The sequence below is a fragment of the Ochotona curzoniae genome, unplaced genomic scaffold (genome assembly GCF_017591425.1).
Source record: "Ochotona curzoniae isolate NIBS_2020 unplaced genomic scaffold, NIBS_Ocur_1.0 contig_908, whole genome shotgun sequence".
Lineage (NCBI taxonomy): Eukaryota > Metazoa > Chordata > Mammalia > Lagomorpha > Ochotonidae > Ochotona > Ochotona curzoniae.
The window spans coordinates 10,332,128-10,347,794 of record NW_024466607.1 but is presented as its reverse complement, the minus strand read 5'-3'; the positions used below and the strand labels follow the sequence as shown (position 1 = coordinate 10,347,794).

The window sequence follows — 15,667 nt, the reverse complement described above, 5'->3', positions numbered from 1 at the left end:
CTGAGTGTCCTTCTGCCTGCCATCAATGGACTCTGTGTGTGACCCTCACAAGGATGCTGGGGATTCCTGGGGTGGGGGCAGGGTAGAGCTGCCTGCCATCTGCTGAGGCCACCCTGGGAGCCAGTCACCTCCAAGGGCCCCTTCCCCAGATCCCCCCATTCACCCTCCATTCCCCAAGCCGTAGGTGGGTTTCCAACTGCAGGTCCCAGAGCTCACAGTGGATGTGCTGGGCAGCCAGGCAGGTCTCAGCCTCCCCTCCCCTGTTTCAGAGGCAGCCATTGGAGGAACTTCAGCCCCCACCCACCTCTGCCCAGAACCCCACACCTGCCCCACCTCCATACCCTTTCACCAAGGATGCTTGCCTGACCCCAGCTCCTCCTTGAACTGCAAGTCAGGGACCTGGCACCCACTCGATGGAGGCAGGTTCAGGGAGACGGCCTGGATCTCAGGCACCCAGCTACCTCCTAGCTGAGCCCAGGGCTGCCGTGCCGAAGCCAGGACCTCAGCTATATTTAGCACCAAGTGTGGTGCAGAACAGTGGGTCAGGGGCAGCGGTGGGGGGTGAGCACACTTGTCATTCCTTCTACTAGTCTCTGGGGACTATCAAGACACCTGTCACAAGGCAGATAAGGCAGACATGGGCTGGAGGAGTTGGGGGGTAAACTAGGGAGAGGCCCCCTCCAGGCAGCAGCCCGGTGGACATGGGAAGGAAAGAGAGGCACAAGGAGCCAAGTTCAGGGCCAGTGGCGATAGGGCCTGCAGGGGCAGGTCTTAACGAGACCCTGGAACTGTGCTGGCATGAGAGCAGACAGGTTATCTCCACGAGCCAGGGGTGGGGCTGTGCCTGCAGAAAGGACCCTGGACCCACTGTCTCTCACTCCCGGGGGTGTCACTTTCACATTTCCCTAGGACAGCCTCCTGGGGAACACAGCAGCACCATGGCAAATGGAAAGCCTCACATTCCCTCCCTTCTTTCCTGGGGACCAGGACCCAACTGGGGCCTAGAGACTGCGGAGCCAGTACTACCCATCACTCCTTCACTACAGTCCAACTTGGGGTCCCAGTTTACAAAAGGTTAAGCTAAAAGACCCTGGTCATCCCTTCGTAAGCCTGGTTCTTTCGGGTCTGGGAGTACGGCAAAGCAAACTCTAAGCTGGGATTCAGAATTTGGCTCTGCACAGGCGGCCACAGGGCATCCAGTGAGCAAATCCCCTCCCTCTGCCTCCACTGCTTGGCTGTGGCATTAACTGTGGCCACCTCCCTGAGTCTGAGAAAGGCCGGAGCGCGTTGGAAGCCAAGGTTTAGACCGCTCCCGGGCCGAGATGCAGGCGCGCCCTCTGGTGTTCTGCCAGGGAATTTCATCTCCGTGGAAAAGCCCAGTTGGCAGCCACTCTTCAAGGTTGGGGGATTCTTTGTAAATCAGGAATCCCTGGGGCCGCTTCCTTGGGAAACTACCAGGGGCAACTGGATTTTCCAAACGAGAGTGTGGATGGAACATGTCCTGTCTTCCCACTGAAGGCTTGGACATTCCTTGTGGGGTTGAAGGTGCCCTGCCTGCTGCCTAGCAATCCCAATGACCCCAGAGAAGCCCAGTCCCACCTGGATGGATGGGTCCACAGGTCCCGACCTGAAGACCTGTTGCCCACCAACCCTAAAGGTGGCAAAGGGAAGTCCAGCTCAGGCAGGACTTCTGGAGTGGGCAGGAGTCCTACCCTACTCCCAGGTCCTGCTCACTGCTACCACTTCTCCCAGCAGCCAGCCCCGCCCCGCCCAAGACGCCCACCCAGGTCTCATCTCTGTCCCCTTCTCCTCAGGAGGATGGCCGACGCCCAGATGCACGTGGTTCCTGCCCCCGTCATTCCCATGGCGACCGCACAGGACCTGCCCCTTCCCCCGCCCCCCGCCCTGGAGGATCTGCCGCTGCCCCCTCCCAAGGAGTCTTTCTCCAAGTTCCACCAGCAGCGGCAAGCGAGTGAGCTACGCCGCCTCTACAGGCACATCCACCCCGAGCTCCGCAAGAATCTGGCTGAGGCCGTGGCCGAGGACCTGGCCGAGGTCCTGGGCTCGGAGGAGCCCACGGAGGGCGACGTGCAGTGCATGCGCTGGATCTTCGAGAACTGGCGGCTGGACGCCATTGGAGAGCACGAGAGGCCAGCTGCCCGGGAGCCCGTGCCAGGCGGCGACGTGCAGGCCACCTCCCGCAGATTTGAGGAGGGCTCCTTCGCCAACAGCACAGACCCGGCGCCAGCCGGTACCGGGCCTTGCGGAGCGGACGTGCGGGCCGCCCGCCGGCTGTTCGAGACCACGCCTTTAGGGGAGCTGGGCCAGGGTGAGGCGCCGGAGGCTGTGGCGAGGGAGCCTACGGCCAGCGGGGATGTGCGGGGCACCAGGATGCTCTTTGAGACCCGGCCACTGGACCGCCTGGGCTCCCGCCCCTCCACCCAGGAGCAGAGTCCCTTGGAGCTGCGCTCGGAAATCCAGGAGTTGAAGGGCGACGTGAAGAAGACGGTGAAGCTGTTCCAAACCGAGCCGCTGTGCGCCATCCGGGACGCAGAGGGCACCATCCATGAGGTCAAGGCCGCGTGCCGAGAGGAGATCCAGAGCAACGCGGTGAGGACCGCCCGCTGGCTCTTTGAGACCAGGCCCCTCGACGCCATCAATCGGGACCCCAGCCAGGTGCGGGTGATCCGGGGTATCTCCTTGGAGGAGGGGGACAGGCCCGACGTCAGCGCCGCCCGCTGGATCTTTGAGACGCAGCCCCTGGATGCCATCCGGGAGATGGTGGTGGACGAGAAGGACTTCCAGCCATCTCCAGACCTCGTTCCTCCTGGTCCAGACGTGCAGCAGCAGCGGCATCTCTTTGAGACCCGGGCGCTGGACACCCTCAAGGGAGACGAGGAACCCGGAGCAGAGGCTCCGCCCAAGGAAGCAGTGGTCCCTGGTGATGTCCGCTCCACCTTGTGGCTGTTTGAGACAAAGCCCCTGGACGCTCCCAGAGACCAGGTCCAAGTGGGTCACCTGCAGCGGGTGGGGCCCCAGCAGGGCGAAGGGCTCGTGCCTGAGCATGGGTCTGTGCTGCCCCCCTCTCAGAGTGGGCCCCTGAGGGAGGGCGTGAAGGGAGATGTGAAGACCTTCAAGAATTTGTTTGAGACCCTTCCCCTGGACAGCATTGGGCAGGGTGAGCCTGTGACCCCTGGCAGCGAGAGCAGAGCAGACACAACCAATTCTGCTGGGCATTCCCAGGGCCCAGGGTCCACAGTGTATGCCATGCAGGACAGCAGGGGCCACCTCCACGCCCTGACCTCTGTCAGCAGAGAGCAGGTCGTCGGAGGGGATGTGCAGGGCTACAGGTGGATGTTTGAGACGCAGCCGCTGGACCGACTGGGTCGCAGTCCCAGTACCATCGACGTGGTGCGGGGCATCACCCGACAGGAAGTGGTGGCTGGGGACGTCGCCACTGCTCGGTGGCTCTTTGAAACTCAGCCCCTGGAGCTGATCCACCAGCGGGAGCAGCAGGAGCGGCAGGAAGAAGAGGGGAAGATTCAGGCACGCGCCCAGCCCGAGCCCCCCCCAAAGGGCGACGTGCAGACCATCCGATGGTTGTTTGAGACGTACCCCATGAGCGAGCTAGCGGAGAAGCAAGGTCTGGAGGACCCTGAGGCCACAGCCAAGGCCAAGGCACGGTCCTGCACCTGGATGTTCAAGCCCCAGCCCCTGGACAAGGCAGAGGGCTCTGGGGAACAGCATCTGCAGGTTAGCCAGGTGCAGGCTGGGGAAAGGCAGACAGACAGACACGTCTTTGAGACGGAGCCCCTGCCATCCTCAGGCCGCCCAGGCGGAAGGGGGCCTGTGAGATACTGTAGCAGGGTGGAGATCCCTTCAGGGCAGGTGTCTCGGCAGAAGGAGGTTTTCCAAGCGCTGGAGGCAGGCAAGAGGGAAGAGCAGGCAGCCAGGGCCACTGCTGAGCCCGTCCCCGCAGGGTCAGTGCACAAGTTCACCTGGCTCTTTGAGAACTGCCCCATAGGCTCCCTGGCAGCTGAGAGCATCCGAGGGGACAGCCTGCAGGAAGAGCAACCTGGAAGCCCTGCAGACAATCAGATGCCCGAGAGGCAGGAGACAGCAGCCGAGCGAACCCTGCGGATCCTGCATGCCACACCTGGCATCCTGCACCATGGAGGCATCCTCATGGAAACTCGAGAGCCAGGCGAGCTCTGCCTCACCAAGTACGTGCTCCCGGGCCCGGGGCAGGGCCGCCCCTGCGTTCGGAAGGAGGAGCTAGTGTTGGGTGAGCTTCCCAGGATTGTCCGCCAAATTCTGCGCAGACCGGACGTGGACCAGCAGGGGTTGTTGGTACAGGAGGACCCAACTGGCCAGCTGCAGCTGCAGGCTTTGTGGCTGCCAGCTCCAGGCAGCAGCAGGGGTATTGAAGACATGGACCCCAAGCTGCAGCAGCTGCTGGCTTGCAGCCTTGGGACCTCCATGAGGAGGACTGGCCTGGTAATGCAGGAGACGGAGCAGGGCCGGGTAGCACTGACCGCTTACACCCTACAGCCCCAGCCAAGCAGCAGGGCCCCCGAGAGGAGCAGTGTGCAGCTGCTGGCCAGCTGCATAGACAAAGGGGACCTGAGCAGCCTGCAGAGTCTGCGGTGGGAGCCACCAGCTGATCCAAGTCCAGTGCCAGCCAGTGAGGGGGCCCAGAAGCTGCCCACAACAGAGAGCATCATCCAGGTCCTTCCACTGGACCCCGACATGGGGATGGGGCATCAGAGAGGCCCATCTCAGGCCACTGGAAAGGCAGCCCCTCTTGCTGGGGAGCATGCAGCCCCAGTTCCACCGCAGTGCACAGAAGGGCAGAAAAACAGATCCACTGAACGAATGGGAACAGCAACCTTGGGAAACACAGGTTCAGCCACAACCACCCCTACAGGATCGGGGGCCCCAGACCTCCAGGCCGCCATGCAGAGCCTGCGGATAGCAACCGCCGAAGCCAAAGATCTGCACCAGCAAGTCCTGAGCCGGCACAAACAGGGCTCTGTGCCCACCGCCACCCAGGATGGTCTGCATGCACCCACCTCTTCTGCCACAATCACCACCAAGGCCATCCACAGCAACACCGGGCCTGTGACTACAGGTGACCCCGGCATCCCAACAGCCCCCCGAAAGGTCAGTGGGGAAGAGGAAGCACCATCCAGAGGGCTGCCTAGGGGGTGGGTGACGATTCAGGACAGCGTCTACAGCGCTCGCCCTGTGAGGACCTGTGAACCAGCCAGGGCTGTGCAGCCTTCTGAGACACAAGCCCAGCCCAGGGTCAGGGAGATAGCCCCGGGGGCTCAGTCTCCCAGCCCACTTGAGAGAGGCCCAGCTCAGAGTCTCAAGTCACAGTCAGAGGCACCAGAGGGGCACACACAGAGGGCCATGGGCCCTCCAGGGACCCCTTCTCTGAGGAGCCTCCGAGCCACAGAGAATGCCCTGAAGACTGCCCCTCTAGCCCACCACACACTGGCCTCTGGGCCCCAGGCGACAGGTACCAACCTGCACTCCCATAATGCCTCTGTTCCTCCTCCTCCTGCTCTCCCAGCTGCTGTGACGGGACCTGCCTTCCCAGCCCGAGTGTGCCTTGAGGAAGACTCCACCCAGCAGGACCCCCTTCTTCACACTCACCAAAGCCCTGCTGGCCAGCAAGCCCCCAGGCAGGTACAGACAAAAGAAATCCCACGGAAGAAACCCCAGGTGCCCCCGAAACCTGCCTACCTGACCCAGATGCATCCTCCTCAGAGATTGTCCAAGCCCTCAGCTCTTTCCCACAGCTCCTCCTCAGAACCACAGCAAACACATGGAAGAGGTGAGCCAATGGCAGCCATCCTCCCAGCAACGCAGGCCCCTGCGACAGCGGGCCCTGGATGCTCCTGCGGACACAGCCAGTCCAGCCCTGCACATGGCCTCGCCACCATGGCCCTGGGCCCCAGCCAGGGTCAGGCTGTGGGAAGTGACACCCGGAGCCCTGAGCCCTCTAAGCTCAGTGTCATCAGCAGTGACCCCACCCCACCCCAGTGGGGCAGGAGTCCGCCAGGAAGGCAGCTCATGAATGATGCCGAACAGGGGACCCCTGAGAGCCCTGACATTCTGCGAGGAAAGCAGCAGGAGCTCCAAGGCCTCCTGAGTGAGGTGCAAGCCCTGGAGGAGGCAGCTGTGGGCAGCGTGGATGTGCAGGCTCTGCGGAGGTTTTTTGAGGCCGTGCCCCAGCTACCAGGGACCACCCCACAGGCTCCTGTGGCCCCCAGCTCGCCTGAAGCCTCGGTGGAGCAGGCCTTTGGGGAGCTGACACGGGTTAGCACAGAGGTTGCCCGGCTCAAAGAACAGACCCTGGCCAGGCTGCTGGACATTGAACAGGCGATACGCAAGGCCCTCAGCTCCATGTCAAGCCTCCAGCCAGATGTTAACTCCAGGGGCCACAGCCAGGGACCTCAGGAGGACCACAATGTCCACAAGGTCAGTGTCATGGCCAGCAATGGAGCTGGGCTCAGCAGCTCTGGAGGTCAAATTGCAACAAAGAGTCAAGGCCAGGCTGGCAGCCACACTGAGATCCAAAGTCAAGTTGAGCTCCGAAACCGCAGAGAGGGCAAAGGCCAAGCAGCTGCAGCCACCCCTCCCACCTCCTCCCTGCAGACATCAGGGGCACATTCGGGCCTCCCTCGAGTCTTGCCTTCCAGCAGAAACTCGCCCTCATCCCCAACCTTCATCTCCATCCAGTCGGCCAGTAGAAAGTTTCCAGATACTTCCAACACCAAGGGCAGCCCTGACATCTCTGAGCAAAGCACACACTCATCATCTCAGGGCATGGGCCAGACCCTGCGATGCCAGAAAGGTGTCCAGAACAATGCCAGGAAGGAGGAGGTCACCCAGTGCTTTGGGCAGCCCGAGCCTGCACCTGCTTCCACCAGCCCCCAAGCCAGCAGGCAGCAAAAGAGTATCCTGGAGCTGCAGACCAAGCTGGGCGGCTCCCAGTGCTACGGAGCCACCAGAACTGTGACAGAACAGTTTGAGGAGGTGGACCAGTTTGGAAATACCGTCCTTGCGTCCTCTACCACGGTCACGGAGCAGGCAGAGCCGTCAAGGGACCCGGCCCCCCAGCTGGGGCGCCATGTCTCCCCCTTGCTGCGGCCCTTCCTGCATAGCCCTGCCGGGTTCAGCAGCAGCCTGGCAGAGGCTGACATGGTCTGGTTACCCCACATCCCCTCCCAGCCGGCTGCTCAGTGAGCCCCCACTGCTTCCACTGTGGTCTCCCACTCATCACAGGGGTGTCACTCTCCAGGGCCCCAGGATGGGTGCCCATCTCCTACACACATGGGGCAAGGACCAAGAAGAGAGGACTGCTGTGGGCCAATGCCTCGTGTGGCTTCTGTTCCAGAGCTGGTTCTTGCACAAAGCACGAGAAAGGCCAGGGAGAGGCCAGCTGAGCAGTGCAGACAGGGAAGTATACATGGCTGCATGTGGAGGGTGTGGACCACTCCCCACCCAGGCCTGGCCCACACATGGACACATGTGGGTCAGCACACCCCTTCCCCGCACGCAAGCCTCTCCCGTGCAGCTCACCACACTCAGCTTTTATGTCACTTGTGACATGTCTGACGGCTCTCAGCCATGTGCTCCTCAGGCCCTGGAGAGGACCTGGCCACCCGTGCACAGCACGCACTGGTCTCTGGACTGACCCAAGGGCCTTCCTCTCTGTCACTCAGCAGCCTGTCCATGTGGCTCCAAAATCACCCAACCAGCCATGTGCACGCTGCCTTCCTCCAACCCCCACTATCTCCGACTCTGCACCCCAAATGAGAAACACATAGCCTGAATAAACCCAAGTTATTCTCTACTCTGCATATCTAACTGTGTGTGCATCTGTTCCTATGCCTCTAGGTACACTGTTGTGGTGGCAACAGGCATAGTAGAAGGCTCTAGAAAAACCCTTCACCATCTGAGAACCATAAGCCTCCTGCCCTCTCCCCTGTTCCTCTTGTCTCCTCCCTGCCCCTCCACCCACCACACACCTGGGGCCTCACCCCTGCCCTCCCCACCAGAGACACCTCGGGCATCCCCCTGTCCCCCCACTCAACACACACACCTCAGGCCTCCCCTCTGCTTCCCGAGTGCACACACACACACACACACACACACATACACCTCAGGTCTCCCCGCTACTCCCCCAGCACACACACCTCAGACCTCCCCCTTCCTGCGTGTCTCAGACATCACCCTGAGGGGAGAGGGGTTTTGGGTCTTGTCCCAGAGCAGGACAGCCAACCAGTGGGGCCTGGACTAGTGAGAGGATTCAGGCCAGGGGAATCCCAGTGCCCAAGATCCACCTCTTCCCGTGCAGCACGAGTGGGGGACTCCTGGGAAGGTGAGTGCCCACATCCTGGCCAGAATGACTTGGCCCTGTGTAACCATAAGAAAACACTGAGAATCAAGCATGTGCCAGGTCCATTGGAGGCACTGTGACACAGACACAACGGCCAAAACACAGAGCGCTCCCCAAGCGTGACAACAGAACCTGCCCACGCCACGTGGCAGGGACCCAACTTCGTGTTCCTCCTGCCTGAGGGGGTCTGCATCAGCCAGAAGCTGGACTCAGGAGCCAGAGCTGGAATATGGGATTGAGCTATCCTATCCAGGTATCCACTAGGCCAAACACCTGCCCAGGGAACTGACCTCACCGTCTGAAATAGAAATCTTAAAATATGTTGGCTTGACAATGGCGCCTCACAGAAGTTGGCCAAGGCAGAGACCTCGATAAGAATAAAACATTCTGGGACCAGCACTATGGTGTAATGAGTAAAGCTGCCTGGGACACCAGCATCCCATACGGGTGCCAATTGGAGTCCCAGTAGCTCCACTCCCAATCCAGCTCCCCGCTGATGTGCCTAGGAAAGCAGCGAAGGAAGTCCGAGTGCTTGGGCCCCCACACCCACATGGAGCCCAGAAGCTCCTGGCTTCAGACCAGCCCCACTCCAGCCGTTGCAGACATTTAGAGAATAAAGCAGAGATGGGAGATTCCTCTCTCTCTCCTTCTGTAAACTCATTCAAATAAATAAACATTTCAGCCTGGCATGGTAGCCTAGCGGCTAAAGTCCTAGCCTTGCTCACCCTGGGATCCTGTTCGGTGCTGGTTCTTATTCCAGCAGCCCTGTTTCCCATCCAGTTTCCTGCTTGTGGCCTGGGAAAGCAGTCAAGGATGGCCCAAAGCCTTGGGACCCTGCACCCACATGGGAGACCAGGAAGAAGCTCCTGGCTCCTGGCTTCGGACCGGCACAACTCTGGCCGTTATGGCCACTTGGGGAGTAAATCAGCAGATAGAAGGTCTTTCTCTCTGTCTCTCTTCCTTTCTGTATATCCTACTTTCCAATAAAAATAAAATAAATCTTTAAATAAGGGTTCCAGCACCATGGCCTAGCTGCTAAACTCCTTGCATTGAATGTGCCAGGATCCCATATAGGCGCCGGTTCTAATCCCAGACGCCCCATTTCCCATCCAGCTCCCTGCTTGTGGCCTGGGAAAGCAGTCAAGGACGGCCCAAAGCCTTGGGACCCTTCACCTGCATGGGAGACCTGGAGGAAGAGCTCCTGGCTTTGGATCAGCACACCACCAGCCGTTGTAGTCACTTGGAAAGTGAATCATCAGACGTAAGATCTTTCTGTCTCTCCTCCTCTCTATATATATCTGACTTTGCAATAAAAAATAAATAAATCTTTTTAAAAATCTTTAAATAAATAAACATTTCAACTGAGACCTGAATGAACAACAACAGCTAGGGGCTGGAGTAAGGGAGTGGGTTAAGCTATTCCTGTATCTCCCCCAGTATTCTACATCTGAGCGCCGGTTCAAGTCCCAGCTGCTCCACTTCCATGCCAACTCCCTGCTAATGGGCCTGGGAAGGCCCAAATGCCCGGACCACTGCCCCCCACATGCAATAGCTGGATGTAGTTTTAGGCTCCCAGCTTGGGTCAGGCCAAGCTCTGGCTGTTACAGATATCTAGATAATGAATTATCAAATGACCTATGTCTGTGTATCTCTCCCCCGTCTCTTTCAAATAAATAAATCTTTAAAAATAATAATAAAAGCAGCTAGTGAAAAATCACAAGGAAAAGTGTGATAGGCAAAGGGCGCAGAACTTACAAAGCCGCAGGCGTGAAGCAAGCACAGCTCCTGGGTTTCCTATCACCCACGGAAGGAGCTCCCGTACTGCCCTTCACACATGGACAAGGAGGCTCACCTGTACTTTGCTGCAGGTGAATAGACAGGCTCCCACCTACCCCCTGCCAGGGCTCAGCCTCGCATACCCCTCACAAGCCCCGCAGTGCCTACATGGCTGGCATGGGTGGATGCCCTTGAAGCCAGGAGGATCTGAGCTGGACACAGATGCAGACCCAGACAGCACCACGAGGGGGCAGGACAGGGAGGCTGAGGTGTGCAATCCTAAGACAGACCCCACATCTACCAACTGGTACCTGGGCCGAGCCCCTGGCCATCCGTCACCTTCCGTGGGCTTACAAGCCCTCTTCTCCGTGTGTGGGCTGTGATTATAACACCTACTTTTATTTAGTTATTTTTATTATCAGCTTATGATACAGTTTCATAGGCCCTGGGGTTTCCTTGTCCCCTCTCCAAGTTCCCTTCCCCTTCACTGAGTTCTCCTACAATATTACTATAGTATACTTACTCATAAACAGTCATATATCCATCTCTGTGGGACAGAGTCCAGCATTCTACTGTCAAGATGCAGTTAACACTTTCATCGGGAGTCCATCTGCGACCTGGAAGTAGAGATGCACGCTGCATTGTATGCTCACATCTGGATATGATAGTCTCCATTACACAGTTACTATTCATCCTTAAAGGAAAAGCCACAATACCTAAGTGACTTAACAGGTGAGAGAAGCGAAACTACAAGCTTCCACTGCTAGCTGGAATCCAAGGTCGCTACGGTAAGGACTTGGCAAGCACATCTCCTTTCTCACCTCCAGGGGGGGTGCCTGTCTTGTTCCTCTCCTTATCACAAGTGCCCAGAAGGCACTCCAAAGACGGGACAAATGAGAACGGCAGCAAACGTTTCAGTGAAAAGATAGACTAAATCTGCCAACCCACTCCCGAATATTTATCACCACTTCATGCTACAACCTGTTCAGGATGCCCAAAACAGAATGAACAAGGTAGAATTGATCCCTGACCTCAGGGAATTTCGGCTTAAAATAGCAAGACAACTAATTACACAGATCATTTTAAAGGGTTAAAATGCTGCGACTAAAATTTCAAAAAATAAAATAAAAAACAGTCCTGGAGGGGAGGGTGGGCGGTTCCTTTTAGCCTGGCTAGTCCGGGAAGGCGGAGCCAATCCCACTGAAAGAAGGTGGCGGCCTGGGGAGGAAGAGTAGCCGAGAAGTAGGCGGGTTGGTGGTGAGTGCGCCGCTGGCAGCGCACACCAAGGCCTGCAGCGCCCACCGGGCAAGGCCTTCTGCTCGCCCCCGGCACACCTGCCCCACACCGGCCGCCGCCGAGCGAGGTCTCCCGCCTCTCCTGACCGGGAAGAGGACGGGCACGCCACCGGGCGTGCGCTCGGGCGCAGCCCCGCCTCCGGAGCCCGTGGGGCGTGTTCCCACCGGCCGTCGCCAAGGAGACGGTGGCGTCACTAGGGCGCCGTGTTCGGAACAATCGGGCGGCAGCGGCGGTTGCCAGGAAACGGCGAGCGGGCGCGCAGCCAAGGGCTGGCTCCAAGCTGCAGACGCCGGACGCCAGGACGCGCCGTCCTGGCCGGCCCTTGCTCGGAGCCTCGCTGCTGATTCCAGACGGATGCTGGGTTCCGGTCCTCACCCATGTCCCGTCCCTGCCCAGGACCGAGCTGCTGGGCAGGGCGCCTCCTCCCTCCTTGGTACTCTCTGCCCTTGAATTTGTGTCTGGCTGGGGTCCAGAAGTCACATCTGCATCTTTGTCCCCCGCCTCAGACCACCCACCATCCGTCCCTTTCCTGAATGTTGAGACACTATACCATGGCCTCTCAGGTGATCCTCCTCCTTGGCCTTCTGTCCCTCATCCTCAACTCCTTTTCAAGAGTTGATGGGGCACTGTGGCATAACAGGCTGTCTCTTCTTGTAGCACCAGCATCCCGGAATATGGGTAACAGTTCCAGTCCCTGCTGCTCCATTTCCAATCCAGCTTCCTGCTAATGGCCTAAAGAAAGCAGCAGAACACGGCCCAAAGCCTTGAGACCCTGCACCCATGTGGGAGACCAAGAAGCTCCTGGCTTCAGATCAGCTCAGTTCTGGCCTTTGCGGCCACTTGGGGAGTGAACCAGTGGATGGAAAATCTTCCTCTCTGTCTCTCTTTCTCACTCTGTAACTCTGCCTTTCAAATAAAAATAGAATTTTTTTTTTTTAAAGCTGACCAGATAAGTCAGCTCCACCGGTTTCCATGATGGCTCAGCATGAAATCTGAGTTCTGCTCAGTATTTTGCAGGAGATGACCACCTCTGCCTGCCTGTCCACTCTCATCCCAATGCCAGTGGCTCTCCTGATCTTCAGGAACCAGGAACTGACCCCTGTCTCAGGGCTTGTACCTGCTACCAGCCTCCTATCCCACACCATCACTGGCCAGCTGCTTCTCAAGTTCTAGAAAGGCCTTTTCCTGATCCTTCCTGCTGTCTAAAGATACCTTCTTCCTCCATGGCTTCATGCTATTTTCCATTTTCCCTGGGAACTGTCACAATATGAAATTATCATGCTGACTTCCTTGTTTATTGTTAGTTTGGGATACTATTCCTGCCTAGTAAACCACCCCAAACTTAGTGGTTTGAACCACCACCGTGTTATGATACTCCTGGGCCCACAATTTGAACCCAATGGTGACAGCTTGTCTCTGTACCATGATGTCGGCCAGAAAAGACACTCACAGCCCCTCTAAGTGGCCTGGGCATCCTCACAGAGTGGCAGTTTTGGGGACTCCAAGGACATGTGCTCTAATAAGGCTGAAAACGCAATCTTTTATGACCCAGCCTTGAAGTCATACACACACACACACACACACACACACACACACGCACACAATCACACCTGCTGCATTCTGTTGGTTACAAGAGGGCTACTGGTCTGCTCAGACTGAAAACAGGTGTCAGACATCATCTTGTGATGGTCCAGGGGCAAAACTCTAGAACATGGAACTGTCTTGGAAAAGTGCCATCTCCACGGAGGGTCTTCCCCCATTCCAATGTCAACGCTCTAAACATCGTCTCATGTGTTTAAAATGACTAAAAATGTGGTGCTAGTGCTGTGGCGTCATGGGTTAAGCTATTGCTTAACCCACCATTCCATACTAGAGTGCAGGGTGGCATCCTGGCTGCTCCACTTCTGATCCAGCTCCCCTGTGAATGTGCCTGGGAAAGCAGCAGCAGACAGCCCAAAGCCATGGGTCCCTATGTCCATGTGAGTGCTTGGGATGACTTGGCTGCAGTCTGGCCCAACCCAGCAGCTGTTAGAGGGGTGAACAAGCTAGTTAGTGTCACTGCTGCTCTACTTCTGATCCAACTCCATGCCGATGGCAGCTGGGTAAAGCAGCAGAGAATGGCCCAAGTGTTTGGGCCCCTGGAGAGACCTGGAACAAGTTCCTGGCTTCTGACTGGCCTAGCCCTGGAAGTGGTGGCCATCTTGGAAGTGAACCAACTGATGGAAGATCTGTGTGTAAACCTTTCAAATAAATACAATTTTTTAAAAAGAACTTTTAGGCAGTAAAAGTATTTTATGGTAAAATAATTATTTTTCTGTTTGTGGAGAAGGAGCCCACACAACTCAATGGGCCCCTCTTTGGGCCCCTGCTGACCCCGCTTATTTTCCATCCTGCCATTTTCAAAGCTAGGATTTAAAGACTAAGCTCTGAGGTAACTTCTTTCAGGAAGCCAAGAGCCATCGGGAATGGCCTTCTTTGCGCATACAGCCCCCCCCCCAACTTTAATTCCCCTCAGCTTTAATTCCCGCCCCACCCCACCCCACCTCCTGGCGTCACTGTCGCGCGGGGTGGAGAGAACCCAGTGGAAACTGGTTTGCCCTCCCCTCCCCCACACTACCGTTAGCGCCTCTGAGGCGACGACCGAGCTGCCCCGGGCGGTCCAGAACCCCGACCGAATCCTCAGGAACTCCCTCAAAAAGCCGCGACCCTCGTGTCCCACCAGCCACGAGCTGCCCTCTCCCCAGCGGCCCTGTCAGCGCCCCCTCCCGTCAGTGCCACCGCCGGGGAAGAAGGAAGCTGGCGCTGCCCGGTCCTCTCCCTTCTTCCCACCGCACCCCCCCAGCGCCTCCCTCCCCTCGCCCCCACCCCCGCTAAGGTTTCTTACGAAAAAGGGCTGCTGAGAATTCCCAGAAGGTCCCGGATGTGAAGTCACCGGCGTGAGGTCACCGAGCCCCGGTTCCAGGAATCAGGAGCCCGTGGAGAGGGGGAGAGGAGGGAGGGCAGAAGTGGAAAACGAGGGGAAAGCGCGCGGCGTCGGGAGGGGGCGGGGGCCTGGCCGGCTTCTTTCCAGCCCGGTCTGGGCCGCTCTGACCCTAGCCAAGGTTCCCAAGGAAACGAAGCTTCACTCTACCAATTAGAAAAAGGCCACTCGAACACAAAGATGTCAATCTCACGTTAACCAAGATGCCAAGGTCTGATACCTTCGCGGTGCTGGAGCAGATGGGGTCACGGGGGAGTATTTTTCCTCTGTTGTCGGGCTGGGGTTGGGGGGAAAGAACCGGCTCACTGTGCCACCTTGGAAAAACAACTCGGAAATATGATAAGAATTTTAAACAAACATGTTGTCCTTTGACCTGACCGTCCCCTGTGTAAAGGGATTCCTCCTAGGGACACAACGACAACGAAAAATACATAAAAAGGATTTGGGTCAGCCCTGTGCGAAGTATCAAGGACTAGAACACACCTATGTGTCTGACTGTGGGGAACCAGTTGGTTTTTCTTTTTTTTTTTTTTTAAGATTGATTTTTATTGAAAGGCAGATAAACAGAAAAGAGGAGATACAGAGAGGAAAATCTTCTATCTGTTGATTCACTCCTCAAGCGGCCACAATGGCCGGAGCTGAAAAAAATCCAAAGCCAGGAGCCAGGAGCTTCTTCCAGGTTTCCTATGTGGGTGCAGGGTCCCAAGGCTTTGGACTGTCCTCCACTGCTTTCCCAGGCCACAAGCAGGGAGCTGGATGGGAAGTGGGGGCACCAGGATTAGAACCAGCGCCCATATGGGATCCCTATGCGTGCAAGGTGAGGACTTTAGCCAGTAGGTTTGTGACAGAGAATGAGGCAGCTGTGTATGAGCTAAGGGTACAAGATATATAGCGATGAGTAGCAGCTAGGAGCACCCGGCCGGGCCCTGCCTGTGCTCTCTGGGATGGTCACTTTTGCAAGGCATGTATTCATTCGACAAGTAACATACCAAACCTCTCCAAAGACATGACACATCACCAATCCAGCTGATCCAACCGTAGACCGCATGGGAGGGTGCCAGTGGGGAGGTCAGAGAGGCTGTCACAGAATGGACAAGGGAGCATGGTCAAAGAAAGTGGGTACACCTGGGGGGTAGCAACAGCAAAATGAGGACTAAGTAGGAGTCTTTGCTGTGCGCTGACAGGAGCTTGATCTGAATGGG

General features: G+C 57.6%; 1 protein-coding gene across 1 annotated transcript; it reads left to right on the top strand.

Moving 5' to 3' along the window:
• Nucleotides 1-1,818: 1,818 nt before the first annotated feature.
• Nucleotides 1,819-7,257, top strand: XIRP1 (xin actin binding repeat containing 1). Its single transcript, XM_040995091.1, has one exon. The coding sequence runs from the start codon at nt 1,819-1,821 to the stop codon at nt 7,255-7,257; it is 5,439 nt and encodes a 1,812-aa protein (XP_040851025.1).
• The last annotated feature ends 8,410 nt before the right edge of the window (nt 7,258-15,667 follow it).

What these genes read in the sequence shown, in the direction of transcription:
- XIRP1 (XM_040995091.1), top strand. Translation starts at nt 1,819, where the DNA reads ATGGCCGACGCCCAGATGCACGTGGTTCCTGCCCCCGTCATTCCCATG.